Source organism: Epinephelus lanceolatus, chromosome 23 (assembly GCF_041903045.1).
Source record: "Epinephelus lanceolatus isolate andai-2023 chromosome 23, ASM4190304v1, whole genome shotgun sequence".
In the NCBI taxonomy this organism is placed as follows: domain Eukaryota; kingdom Metazoa; phylum Chordata; class Actinopteri; order Perciformes; family Serranidae; genus Epinephelus; species Epinephelus lanceolatus.
The window spans coordinates 3,509,670-3,523,572 of NC_135756.1; the positions used below are offsets into that span (position 1 = coordinate 3,509,670).

At 41.0% G+C, this 13,903-nt stretch overlaps 1 protein-coding gene across 1 annotated transcript in view; it reads right to left on the reverse strand.

Annotated features, from left to right (window-relative positions):
- LOC117249538 (potassium voltage-gated channel subfamily A member 10) overlaps positions 1–13,409 on the reverse strand; it is a 57,674-nt gene extending 44,265 nt beyond the window's left edge. The window contains exon 1 of the mRNA XM_033615258.2: positions 10,539–13,409. Coding sequence (XP_033471149.1) covers positions 11,404–13,152 — 1,749 coding nt within the window. The 5' untranslated portion in view covers positions 13,153–13,409 and the 3' untranslated portion in view covers positions 10,539–11,403. The remainder of the gene's footprint in view (positions 1–10,538) is intronic.
- Between the last annotated feature and the right edge of the window lie 494 nt (positions 13,410–13,903).

Sequence of the window (13,903 nt, forward strand, 5' to 3'; positions counted from 1 at the left end):
TGACATTTCAATGGGTTGCTATAGCGCCCCCCTTTGGCCAATTGATGTAATATTGCTTCATTGGCATCCTCCCATGACCCTCTACCACTGTGCCAAATTTCACATGGATTGACCAAGTCAGTGAGGAGAAAAACATGGAACACACACACACACACAGGGCTTTCGTCATTATATAGTATACTCAGAACACTTCATCACACTCTGTAAAATCTTCAGTGTTTATCAGAGTTCACTGGATCAACAGGCAACAGATTAAAAATCTCTGCTTTGGTCCTTTTTAAGACGCCCTCGTCCCACCTTTCGAGGCGTTCAGGGTCTCTCAGGACAAAAGTGCAGGAAGCCTCCAGCTGCTTCAGAGATAACACCCAGTGAGACAGCTGAGAGGCTGACACGCCTGCAGACTCCATCTGTCCGCTGCAGTTTTTAACCCAAACTAAAAATAAAAATAAAATCTCACATCCACCTTGCACAGTGTGAGGAGGTGGGAGGCCTGCAGGGATGTTTCAGTCCGACTGAACCACACAGAGACATCAATGACTCCGCACACACCTGCGTTCAACAATGTGTTTATGTTGATATTCTTATTATATGTATTTATATGCATGTATCGTATAGTTCAAATCCTGAAGTATATGTAGACAATACTGATGTTTGATATTATTCCATTACTTTTCAGCTAGAATAAAGGTGAACATACATTTTTATGATTTACAACAGACTGTTTAGTGTATATGTTAATGATAGGAGCTTGTTGAGATCCTAACAAGTCTGTAAGGTGTCCTGATGATCCTCTTCCTCCTCCTCCTCCTCCTCCTCCTCCTCCTCCTCCTCCTCCTCCCTGCTCTGATCGTCAGTGTTTCACAAACTCTCACTCTGTTTTCCTGCCTTCTGCTCACCAGTTCAATTCACAAAACTGTACTGACTTCATAAAAAACAAGTCAAAAGAAGGTCGTGAGCAGCAGAGAGTGACCCTGAAATCTATAAAACAGCTACTACAAAGATTTTAAAAATAAAATGACTTTAATGCTGAGTTCACACTACGAGTGACATAGCAACAGTGTGACCAGCTACATGACGACCCAATCACTGTTGAAGTCTTGCTCAAGTACTCATTAAGGTAGTTACGTCGTCATGGCCTTGTGTGTGTGTCTGCTGCTGGCCTCAAAGCAACTCAAGTGAACGTCATCTAAAGTTTGTATTTGGTCATAAAAATATCAGTTTTTTATCAATGTCTGAGCCCCATTTTAACATCACATTTCGACGCCCCATTGCATCCCTGTGTGCACTGCAAGACACAGAAAGCTAGCATAGCATCAGCTAACTGAGATAAATAATACAGTAACGTTACCACACAAAAAACATGACTGCTTAATGCTTCACATCACTGAAATGCTTAAGAAAGTTGAGGCCAGCTCAACTTTGATTTGTAGCATGTCGCATCACACCCGCCAGTTTGTAGCTTCATGTCACTGGCTTTAATTGCAAATGAATTGTGGTCTGTTGCTACGTTGCTCGTAGCGGGATCACCATATTAATTAAAAGAGAGCCAGATTTCAAGGACAAATATTTCCCTTTGAATGTATGAATGTTGACTTTTTATGCAAGTCTTGTATACTGAAGAATGTACAGAAGCCTATTTCTGCCAAGAAAAGCAAAAAATAAAAAAATAAATGAACTTAGGAAGTCTTAATGCTGCGTTCAGTCAGATTAGGCCACTGTGGGCTCATAAAATCTTCCCGTGACTTGGTTGACAGACATGACAGACTACACCAATCACCCCTGGTCGTCTTTCACAGCATGTGTGATGTCATTAGATTATTCCTATCCTGTTTTTATTATTATTACTATGATTTCAGTCACTGTGGCTGTTCATGTCCCAGCCGAACTGTTACTGTAACAAAATAACAATTTTAAAATTGTTATTCCTTTATATCCTCCATTATGAAGAAAGAACATTCTTTGCTAGCTTGATGCTAATGGCAGCACTCAGCGGGATGATAAAATGCCTCTGTGTGCTAACATCCCTACAGGAAATATCATGCCCTACAGTTTCCATGGCAGCAAACTGATCTGTGTTCTTATTGGTCAAAGTGACGGCTGTGACGGGTGAAGACGTGAACAACAAAAAGAAAATCAAACATGCCTGACTTTTCGTTGGGACATCGTGAGGCGTCCCAGACGTGTTGTCGTCTACTATGAAACACTACACAAGATGAAACTATGGATTATTATGTATGACATTTAATGTCATTCATGATCCAAGCCGACACTGATTATAGCCACACTGGGCTATAATCAGTCTGATATCATGTAGTGTGATGCTGGCATAATAAACAAGACTGTGCTTCCTCAAAAAATGTCCCCTTTGGCTGACTGTACAAGCAGCTTATTACAACCCAGTTTTACGTTTGTTAGGTAGCGACCTCTAGTGGCTGTTGTACTTATAACCTGAGAAATTGTGTAGGAATGTGTACAGAGGAGGCTGGGGTGGATGGATGGGTCAAACACACCCAGGTGACGTACCTAACATGACTGATTTAGGAAACCTCCGCGGCTGAAAAATGTCACCATGGTTACATTCATTATTATATACAGTCTATGGTAGGAACACATGTATGTGGCAGTATGGGTTGGAGGACTTGTTGTAAGGGTACTGACTATTCCATAGTGTTTTTAGTGCAGTGTGTCAAAATATTTTTGTTTTTATTCTTCCTATTTTTGTTTGACACAAGTGGTTCATTAAATAAGGCTGCAAGATGCACACAAAACACTTTCTTTCCACTGTTAATGCTCTGGACTGGAGGAAAAATGATTTTCAGTCCTCCCTATTCCGCACACACAAGCCCAGTTATACAAACACACACACACACACATCCGTCTGTAATGGTACGCAGGAAAGCCCATTATAATCTGCATTGAAAGATTTCCAACTTGTCATCCAGTCAAACGGGTCAAACACAAACTCAGCGTTCATCCTGCCAGCCGGCTGCTCGCACAGTCTGTGAGAACAATGTTGAGGTCGGGAAACAAAATACTGTACATACAACCCAAAAACAACTAAACCCACCATGAGGAGGATTAATGTTTACCTTGAGGACTGTAACCTAATCCATACTCGCCATGTCAGACTGTGGGCTGTGAGAAAATGAATCCAAAATCTTCCCACAAGGAACAAATCTGATCAAACATAGTCGGTGCTTAATTAGGGGACGACGTTCAAGATGCCCTGATCTCCAATTATAATGTCTCTTTTGTCTAATTGAAGAACTCTGTCTTCTAGAAATTCACAAGACAGGTGCGGACGCCCAGGAGGGCTGACATCAGATGAAGCGTTTTCCTCTTCGTCCTCCTTCAGTTTGTCTGAGGCCTCTTTGTGGAAGTTGAAAAATTTCCTCAGCGTCTTCTGCAAGTTGTTTTCAAGCGTTGATGCTACAGCGGCAACTTGTTCCTCAGACACCGTGGTGGTTTCAGACCGTTGCCATGGGAAGGTGAATTTCCTCGGCTGCGGCTGGCACACTTGGTTTACACTCTGGACTACAATAGGCTATTAGCCTAGCAGCTGAGTGAGTTGCCTGCTCCACCATCAGTGTTAGCCGGGGAGCTAACAAAAGGCCCAGGCATCTGGAGCAGCCCAGATAACCTGCCCAGCCAGCAGCTGGTGAGGAAGAAATGCTGAATGGAAGAAACAACACACGGGGCAAAGACATGACAACCACAGACGACCTGGAAGAGATTAAAAGATCTCTAAACTTTATGTCAGGTGAGCTGACAAAGTTAACATCGCAGCAGGAACGACTAATTGGACTAATGGAGGAAGTGAAATCACTGAAAGCCTTGCTGACAGAGAAAGACAGAAAGATAATAGTACTGGAGCAGAGGGTGGATGAACTGGAGCAATACACAAGAAGAGACAACGGCCTCTAGTTTCGCAGACCGGGTGAGGCGGGGGCGCAGCACACCTGCGCTTCGCCAACTGGGTGTGGCCAGGCGGATTTTGCAAGTTTGGCACACCGTGCGTGCTGGCGCAGCTACTCCTCTTTCCCACCTCCGTCCCTCCTACATGCGCAAGTCAGAAAGAGGGAGGAGAGAAGGCGTGGAGTGGGTTTACACACATCACACCAATCAAATGAGCCCCTCTCCTCGCCCTTAAATGTGCCGCACGAAGGCGTAATGAGAGTTTACTCAATTCGCCAGAGCAAGAGAGCAGCAGCATCAGACGGCCAAACTTCTCCCAGGAGGTAACTGATGTTTTGGTCTGGAAGGTCTGCTCGAAGTGTCCGAATATACAGAACTGCGAGCAGACCTCCACGGGCTGATGATGCAAAGGTAGCCTGGGAGGAGGTCACCACAACTGTAAATCAATGTTGCGTTTCTCTTGTGTGCGCTCTCTCTTTCTCTCTCGCAGTCTCACTCTGTTTCTTTTCTAAGATGACAGATGCTGAATATATACTCCCTATCTCCCTATCTGATGCTGTGGCTGTTTGTGGTTGGCTGAGAGGGATGTGAACTCATTAGTTTGCAGCTGTGTTAATCAAATCAGGTTGGGTTTCCATTACGCGTGCCAAACGTGCCAAACGGTGCCAATCCCCTTTGATCTGACATCAGATGTGACGGGACAGTTGATATAGAGATACATTTATGTGCTGATTGCAGATAGTTGCATTGAATAGTGGTTTTTTGGCTATTTATTGCATCGTTAATGTGCCGGACATTCTGGAAACCTGCCTGTGAGGTTTTGGTGACGTGTGCGCACTGTCCGCCGGTCAGCCAAACTTCCACTCACACCGGCTGCACTCCCCCTGCACTGACAGTAGACCTGGTTTCAGCTGCCGAGCTTTTAGTGCACCTTCGGCGAAGCCTTTTGGCACAAAACTGTCACTGCTGCACTCGACACCGCACCTATGCTGGAGCTACAGCAAACTTGGAGACAACAGAAGATGCCCCGCAGGAAGAACTGCTGACACTGGAACAACAAGTGGTGGGCTTTCTGCACAGTAAGAACATAAACATTCAAAGTGATGCTATGTCTGTTTGTCACACATTACCAAGAAAGACAAAAAAAGCAAAACCAGCTATCATCATAAGATTCATCAGTAGAAAGCAGAGGAATGATTTGTCAATGCAAGCAAAGAAACTGAGAGGTACTAATGTATACTTAAATGAGCACTTAACAAGAAGAAATGGGGACATCGCACGAGAGGCAAGGATGTTGAGAAAACAGAAAAAAATCACAGCAACATGGACCCGAAATGGCAATGTATGGATTAGGGAAGAAGCCTCAAATACCTAGATGAATTCAGAAGAGGATAATGAAGCTTGGTTGATGTAACTGAAATCAAAGTACTTGCTATAGGTGTAAGGTAATGGATTGAAGAGTGGATACAGAATAGATACATATACTGGAACATGGATCCATATACAAACTTAGATGCAGATTCTGAGAGGGTACAAACAAAAACATATTAATTCCTGTTAACAACAAATGTGAGTATTACACTGAGGAGCAATTTAATGATAAACTAAAGATGAATGGAACACTGTCTATCATCCATTTCAACAATAGATGTATAAATTGTAACTTATCAAAAATAAAAGATTAATTAAAGCAGTTCAGAAAGAGTTTTAGTATAATTGCAGTGTCAGAAACATGGTTGAAGGATGGGGATATGGATGAATTTCAGATAGAGGGATATGAGTTGTATTATGTAAGGAATAAAAAAGGTGGAGGGGTAACTTGGTAAATCAACTCAACTTTGAATTGTAAGGTTGTTGGTAACATGACAACCGTTGTCGACGGTATTATGGAAATTATCACAGTGGAAATTATTAATGAAAAAGCTAAAAATGTTATAATCAGTTGTGTCTATAGATCACCAGGTTCCTGCGTAGAGACATTTACAGACAAAATAATGGAGCTGTTTGACAGGAGCCATAAAAAGACTGTCTTTTTATGTGGAGACTTTAACATTGATGTTGAAAATCCAAGTTCACTGCATACAACAAGTGAATTTATAAATTCAGTGTATAGTTTGAGTCTGTTTCCAATGATATCTAAACCAACAAGAATCATATCACAGAGTGCAACTGTTATTGAAAATATTTTCACAGTGGATCACAGATCTTGATAACTGATGTAAGTGATCATGTACCTGTTTTTACAGTTTATAAAAAGTGTCAATGTAATACAACGGAATTCAACTCAGAAAAATTGATAAGAAACAGATCAAAAGAAGCCTTGGAGTCACTGAAAGAAGACCTAAAAAAACAAAATTGGGATGGAGTGTATGTAAATGATGTAAATATAGCTTATGATTCATTCATGACGTTATTGATAGATTTGTATGAAAAAAACTGTAAACTCAGGAGTCTTGCCAAGAAAAATGCTATTGACAAACCATGGATGACTAAAGGACTACGGAATGCCTGCAAGAAGAAAAAATATTTATATAGATGTTTTTTTAAAAGTAAGGTCAAAAGAAGCAGAAGATAGGTATAAGAAATATAAAAATAAATTAGTATGGATAATAAGAAGACATAAAAAGGAATACTATGGTGATTTACTAAATAAAAATAGAAGCAATATGAAGGCTACATGGGGAATAATAAATAGTGCAACAGAAAATGATAAAATAAAATCAGCTCTTCCAAATTATACTTATTTGTGCAAGTAAAGGATCCACTGACTGTGTAGATATGGACATGATATTAGTAAAGAACATAACTGAATTGGTTATTGAACCATTTACATACATATGCAATCTATCATTTTCAACAGGGATATTTCCTGAAAGTATGAAAACAGCCAAAGTAATTCCACTTTATAAAAATGGAGATAAACATGTTTTCTCTGACTACAGACCAGTATCCTTGCTTCTACAGTTTTCAAAAATATTAGAGAAATTATTTGTAACCAGGTTAGACAAATTCATCGACAGATATAATATATTAAGCAATAGTCAGTATGGATTTCGAACAAATCACTCCACATCAGTGGCACTAATGGAATTAACGGAAGAAATATCCACTGCAATCGAAAAGCGACATTATTTTTTAAGTATTTTTGTTGACCTCAAAAAGGCTTTTAATACCATAGATCATATCATACTTCTAACAAACTGAGTAAATATGGTATCAGAGGGGTGGCACATCAATGGGTTTCTAGCTACTTAGAAAACAGAAAGCAGTTTGTGCAGATAAATAATGTAAAATTTGAATCATCTCAAATAAAGTGTGTACTTCAGGGGTCGGTCCTCGGACCATAACTATTTATTTTGTATATTAATGATTTTGTTAATGTATCCAAACTGTTCAAATGTATACTGTTTGTGGATGATACTACTCTATTTTATTCTGGGGAAGATATAACACAGGTGTTGAATGTGGTTAAAAAAGAATTTGAAAGAATAAAAACATGGTTTGATATAAATAAATTATCGCTAAATCTTGAAACAAACTTTATGATATTTAGTAACAGAGGGAAAGGCACTGATGTTTCAATTAATATAGATGGCACTGAAATTAATAGAGTAAGGGAAATGAAGTTTTTGGATGTCATCCTGGATGAGAATTTGAGTTGGAAATCACATTTAAATTATACAAAGGTAAAAATATCAAAAACAATTGCTGTGTTACACAAAGTAAAGGATTCATTAGATAATAAAACATTGTACATTTTATACAACACCATTATTGTTCCGTATCTGACCTACTGTGTTGAAGTTTGGAGAAATGCTTGTAAAACATATTCTCAGTCAATTTTCATGTTACAAAAAAAGAGCCATAAGAATAATCAGTAGAAAGCGATATAGAGATCCAACAAATCCATTATTCCTTCAGTTAAAATTGTTGAAATTTCATGAATTAGTAGATTACAGTATTCTTTAAATTACGTTTGAAGCTCATAAAAAAACTTTACCAATCAATATTCAGAAAAGATTTGAAAAAAGAGAAAGCAAGTATAACTTAAAAGGAACAGAGATCTTTAAAAAACCAAGATCCAGAACTAAACTGATGGAACGTTGCATTTCTGTGAAAGGAATCAGTTTATGGAACAATCTGAACAAAGAAACCAAAGAATCCAAGTCAAACATTACATTTAAAACACAATTAAAGCCAGTATGTTACGGAAATATATTGAAATATGTTAGTTATGTCTGATTGTCATACCCATTGTCATGAAAGGTATAGTATATAAAAAAAATAAAAATAAAAAAAATGTTTGCATGGTATTAATTGAATTGTAACTCGGGAACTAAAAAGAACGTGACTGTGTGTGTTGTGGCCGGCAGCTATTTTATTTATTTTTGTTTATTTTGTTGTTGTTGTTGTTTTAATTTAAGTGCTTTGTAAATTGATTTTTTGGGATAAAGGGGCAGATTAAATAAGATTATTCTTCTTCCTGCTCCCTTTCATTCAGATTTGGGAATGTTGTGTTTATATTGTATTGTTTTTTTCTTTTTCTTTTCAATGAATAAAATAAAAATAAATAAATAAATTAATTAATTAATTAAATAAATAAATTATGTTCACATAAAAAACTCACTAGAGGCCAGGTTTCACATCCTGAGTCCTGCATGTGGTTAAGTCAAGGCAACAAAAGCACTTTGGTTAAAAGGGACCTGTTATGCTTTTCCTTATTTCCTAGTTTTAAATAACGAGGTAAAGGTATGTAAAAGTGACCCCTGAGAGCAAAAAACCTCAGACTTCACACCGATCTGAATACTCTGTTTCCAACAAGACAAGATGACGTCAGCTTGTGACAGATTTATTTGGTCATCTGCTCCAGGCACGCTACTGCAAGTGTTTAGCTTACATACACTGCTACATGTAGCTACATGCTAACGTCAGGGAAACATGTCGGTTGCTGATGTTGTTAATTTTTCCCCAATTCTGGATTATATTCCTGCTGGAACATGTCCAGTTGTGTTTAAAAGCTTTTACTAGTGACAGTAGAATGTGCTATTATTCTCTGTTACAGTCATTCCCCGGCTGCAAGTACACTGCTACATATAGCTACCGGCTAATATCAGGAAAACATATAATCGTGGTTGCTGATGTTGTTAATTTTTCCCCAGTTTCAGATCATACTCCCTCTGGAACATGTCCAGTTGTGTTTAGAAGCTCTTATTGGTGACTTTTAATGGGAAAAAGTGTCACCATACACAGTCGTTTTCCAATTGCAAGTACACTGCTACATGTAGCTACATGCTAATATCAGGAAAACATGTGATCTTTGTTACTGATGTTTTTCATTTCTCCCAGATTTTTAATCATATTGATGCTGAAAAATATCAGTTTGTGTTAAGAAGCTTTTATCAGTGAATTTTTACCATGAGAAAGTGCTGCTATTCTCTGTGACAGTCAGTCCCCATCTGCAAGTACACTGCTACATGTAGCTTCATGCTAATGTCAGGGAAACATATAAACTTAATTGCCAATGCCATCTCCTGGATTACAGATTATATTCATGCTGGAACATGTCCTGATGGAATTTTTTTTTGTTTAGAAGCTTGCTGATTTTTCACACAAGGAAGTGCCACGATTCTTCATTACACTGCTACATGTAGCTGCATGCTAATGTCAGGAAAAGGTGTAATCTTTGTTGCTGTTGTTTATTCCTCCCAGATTAGCGATCATATTGCTGCTGGAACATGTCTGTTTGTATTTAATTCCATTTTTTTTATTATGGTGTTCTATTTATTGCTTTTACTGTCGTTCTATTGCATTGTGACTGCTTTACTGAGGTGTTTTGACTTAATGTTATTATGTTTTCACTCAATGTCTTTACTGTTTTACATGCCTTTGTTTTTGTCTTCTTTTAATGCCTCTGTGATGGAGAGTGGAATGACCACATGAAATTCCCACTTGTGGGATAATAAAGTTTACGATGACTTGACCTTGACCTTACAGTCACTCCATAGCTGCAAGTACACTGCTACATGTAGCTACATGCTAAAATCAGGTAATGCAATCTTAGTTGCTTATGTTCTCCCTAGAAGTCCAAAAATACAAGTATTAATCAGAAAATTAGCATAATAGATCCAGTTTAATGGCTCGGAAAGTAATGAGGTTGAAGAAAGTAACCATGACGTGTTCTGTGATTCAATATTCAACCAAAACCAGCTTAACTAAGTGTTGTGAGTGCCTGAACATAACGATAATAAAATTCAGTACCACAGTTTTTGTTGCTACGAGCAGATATGTTAGGAAAACTTTGTCAGTGCACATTTTACTGACAAATTTATTTTATTTTATTTTAGTCCTGTGAATTACTATTTAACTATTTAAGTTTTAATTATGAAGTAAATAAATAAAAGAAAACGGGCTGATTATTTTATGTTCTGTAAAGAAATATAGACTCTATAATATCAGTATCAGTTTTGGCACTTAGACACAAGGGCTGAATTTTGTCACTAATGGTACTCCGTACATGAGGAGCTGTTCTTTCAGCACCATCTCACTCTATGAAGTCACATCAGTGACCAAATCTGAAAATACAAACAAATACAAACAGATTTTTAACCACATTTGTCACTAACCTGGTATCTGTGTTGCTTGATCTCCCCAGATGGTCTCTGCTCTGTCCTCTTTTCTTAGCTGTCATTCCCTCAGTTTACTTCCACATTTTGTCCTTTTTTTAAAAAAAAATTCAAAAATGTTCTTTAGTTTGAAATGATCATAAACAAGGCTAAAAATCTCTTCAGGTCCTCTGAGTGAATCAGCTCTCATTTAGAAAAAAAGGGTAAAGTATCTCACTTCTCTGACAGAACCTGAGCGGAGGAAAAACAGGTGTCTGCGTCTCAAAAATATACTTGTTTTTACTCCAGATCTACGATAACACCATAATCTGATTCATAAAGAGTAGGCTTGTGGGAAATATGTACACATCTGCTGCAACTTTTCAGCGTAAACATAACGACTAACTGTAGGGAAGGTACGAAAAAATAAAATTTGGCTTGTTTTTCAGTTGTTGCACTACTGAACATGGACTGCTTCCTACATTATGTACAAGAGTCTGCTTGGTCCTGTTAATCCTCTTGCGATGTCAAGTAATTATTCCAAGTCCTGCTCGTGATTATCTGCAGCACATGTCCTGTTTTGATTGATCCATGAGTTTCATTCAATGTTCTTTAGGTGTTCCTGCTTTAAAGGGCCACTGTGTTGCATCACATGCACTGTGGTTTGTTCAAAACAGTTTTTCCTCTGATGGATGTGCTCCCCAGATGAGAGGGATTAAAATGTGCTTTTTATAAATCAACCCCGTCGCTCTTAAAACTTTTCAGGATTGCAATGTGTTGATCCTCCAACTGCTATGTGCAAAGACTTAAGAGCCCATTAATGGGGGTTTGCTCTAAACAACTATGGGCTTTAATAGTTTTTTATAATAAAGTGAGGACAGCAGGACTACAGGTCTGTCTCCCGCGTGTCCAAGCAAAAAGCGTAAAGGGATCTCTTGAAGTCCATGCTGCTGTTCGCTTTGATATTCGCCTTCTCCACAGATGCGCCCCCGTCGTTGTTCTCCACGTCCTGCTGAGACTTGTTTGATGATTTGCTCCCTTTGCGCTTCAGTTCGGGACTCGCTCTGCCGCTGTTGGGCTCGTCCTTCAGGGAGGACTGGTCCTGGTCCGTCTCTCTGTGATAGAAGTAGTTGAAGTTGGACACGATGACGGGCACGGGCAGCGCGATGGTGAGCACGCCGGCGATGGCGCACAGAGAGCCCACGATCTTCCCTCCGACCGTCACCGGCCTCATGTCACCGTAGCCGACGGTCGTCATGGTGACCACGGCCCACCAGAAGGCATCCGGGATGCTGGAGAAGTGAGACTCCGGCTCGTCCGCCTCTGCAAAGTACACGGCGCTGGAGAAGAGGATGACTCCGATGAAGAGGAAGAAGATGAGGAGGCCGAGCTCCCGCATGCTGGCTTTAAGAGTCTGCCCCAGGATCTGGAGCCCCTTGGAGTGTCTGGAGAGCTTGAAGATCCGGAAGACCCGGACCAGGCGGATGACCCTCAGGATGGCCAGAGACATGGCCTGCTGCCCGTTCTGGTGCTCCTGGCCCTGCTGCTCCGCCAGCTCCGTGCCCACTGTGATGAAGTAAGGCATGATGGACATGATGTCGATGATGTTCATGACGGTCTTGGAGAACTCCGACTTACTGGGGCACGCGAAGAAGCGCACGAAGAGCTCGAAAGTGAACCAGATGACGCATGTGGTCTCGATGATGAAGAAGGGGTCGGTGAAGGTGAGGGACGGCCGGGGCGCGGTGCTGTTGTCCAGCCGGCTGTTGACCGGCAGCTCCCTCTCATCCCTGAACTCTGGCAGCGTCTCCAGGCAGAAGGTGATGATGGATATGGTGATGACAATCACAGACACGATGGCGATGCCCCGAGCCGGACTGGAGCTCTCCGGATACTCAAATATGAGCCAGACCTGCTTCTGAAACTCATTCTGAGGCAGCGGCTTTTCCTCCTCTTTTATAAACCCCTCATCCTCACGGAACCTCTCCATGGCCTCCTCCCCCAGCTGATAAAACCTAATCTCATCCGCGAACACATCGATCGACACATTGACAGGTCTCCGGATCTTCCCTCCTGACTGATAGAAATACAAAATCCCGTCAAAACTCGGTCTGTTGCGGTCGAAGAAGTACTCGTTCCGGAGCGGGTCGAAGTATTTTATCCTCTTGGCGGGGTCTCCCAGTAAAGTATCAGGGAACTGGTTCAGGGTGCCCAGCTGGGTCTCGTACCTCAGCCCGGCTATGTTGATGAGCACCCTCTCGTTGCTCTCTGTGTCCATGTCCATGTCCAGCATGTCCTCGTCGAACAGATGGGGACTGTGGTCCGCGCGTAAAAGCGCATCCATGGCGTTCTCGCTGCAGCTGAAAGTGTTGTTCATGTCGTTGATTTTCCAGGAGCTCTGCTGCTGCTGATGATGATGAGGAGGAGGATGGTGCTGCTGCTGCTGAGGACTTCCCCGGGTATTCAGCTCTTTACTGTAGTCCTCTCCAAGTCCAGTTTGAACGAAGCCCGACTGAGGGACATCCAGCGCGTTCCGGCAGCTCTCCTCGGCATTGTTGCCTCCACCTCCTCCTCCTCCACCACCACCGCTCCCTTTAGCGCCGCCGTTCTCAAAACTCACCAAGGCTATCTCCATTCCGCAGCCATCCACAGTTACTGTGTGAAAAACAGAAGAGACTTGTTGAGCCGGAACGCAAACATCCTCTCCGATAATTCAGGGAAGAAAAAAGTTCTAAAAAATAAAAACAGGTGGAGATGGAGTTGGTTTGGATCACGGCCGCTGCTCCTCCAGCCGCTGCTCCTCTTTACATGTATGCATATGTGTTGCTGTTGCTGTCGTTAAGGCTGTAAGCCGCCGCCGCTCCTGCTCCTGCTGCTGCTGCTGCTGTGGATGAAGTAAATATTAAAACCACAAGAGGAGAGGAGAGCAAGAGGACCCGGATGAGAGAGTAGGCTGTAATGATTATTCCTGACGTCAAAAGTGCTGTTCAGACCGTTTAGCCGCCTCTGAAAATGTCTGTGGATGTGAGACAAGCTGTCGTCTCTCTCTCTCTCTCTCTCTCTCTCTCTCTCTCTCTCTCTCTCTCTCTCTCTCTCTCTCTCTCTGGGGGCGGGCACGCGCTCTGTTCATTTGCTGGGTTTATGGTGACGAAGCGCGTGCTGGACAGACTTCTGATTTCGGTCTTTAATTTTTACTATAACAAAAGATACAGAGACAAATTACATCACATTAAGCTGATACTTTGAGGTCTATTTTGCTCTAAATTATATAAATTTATCCTGATAACTTAAGTAAATACAGCCATATTTTTTCCAACACAATCATCCAACCACTTTACTCTGCCTTCAAACTTTTATTTAACTCTTCCTGTGCTGAATTTTTCAAC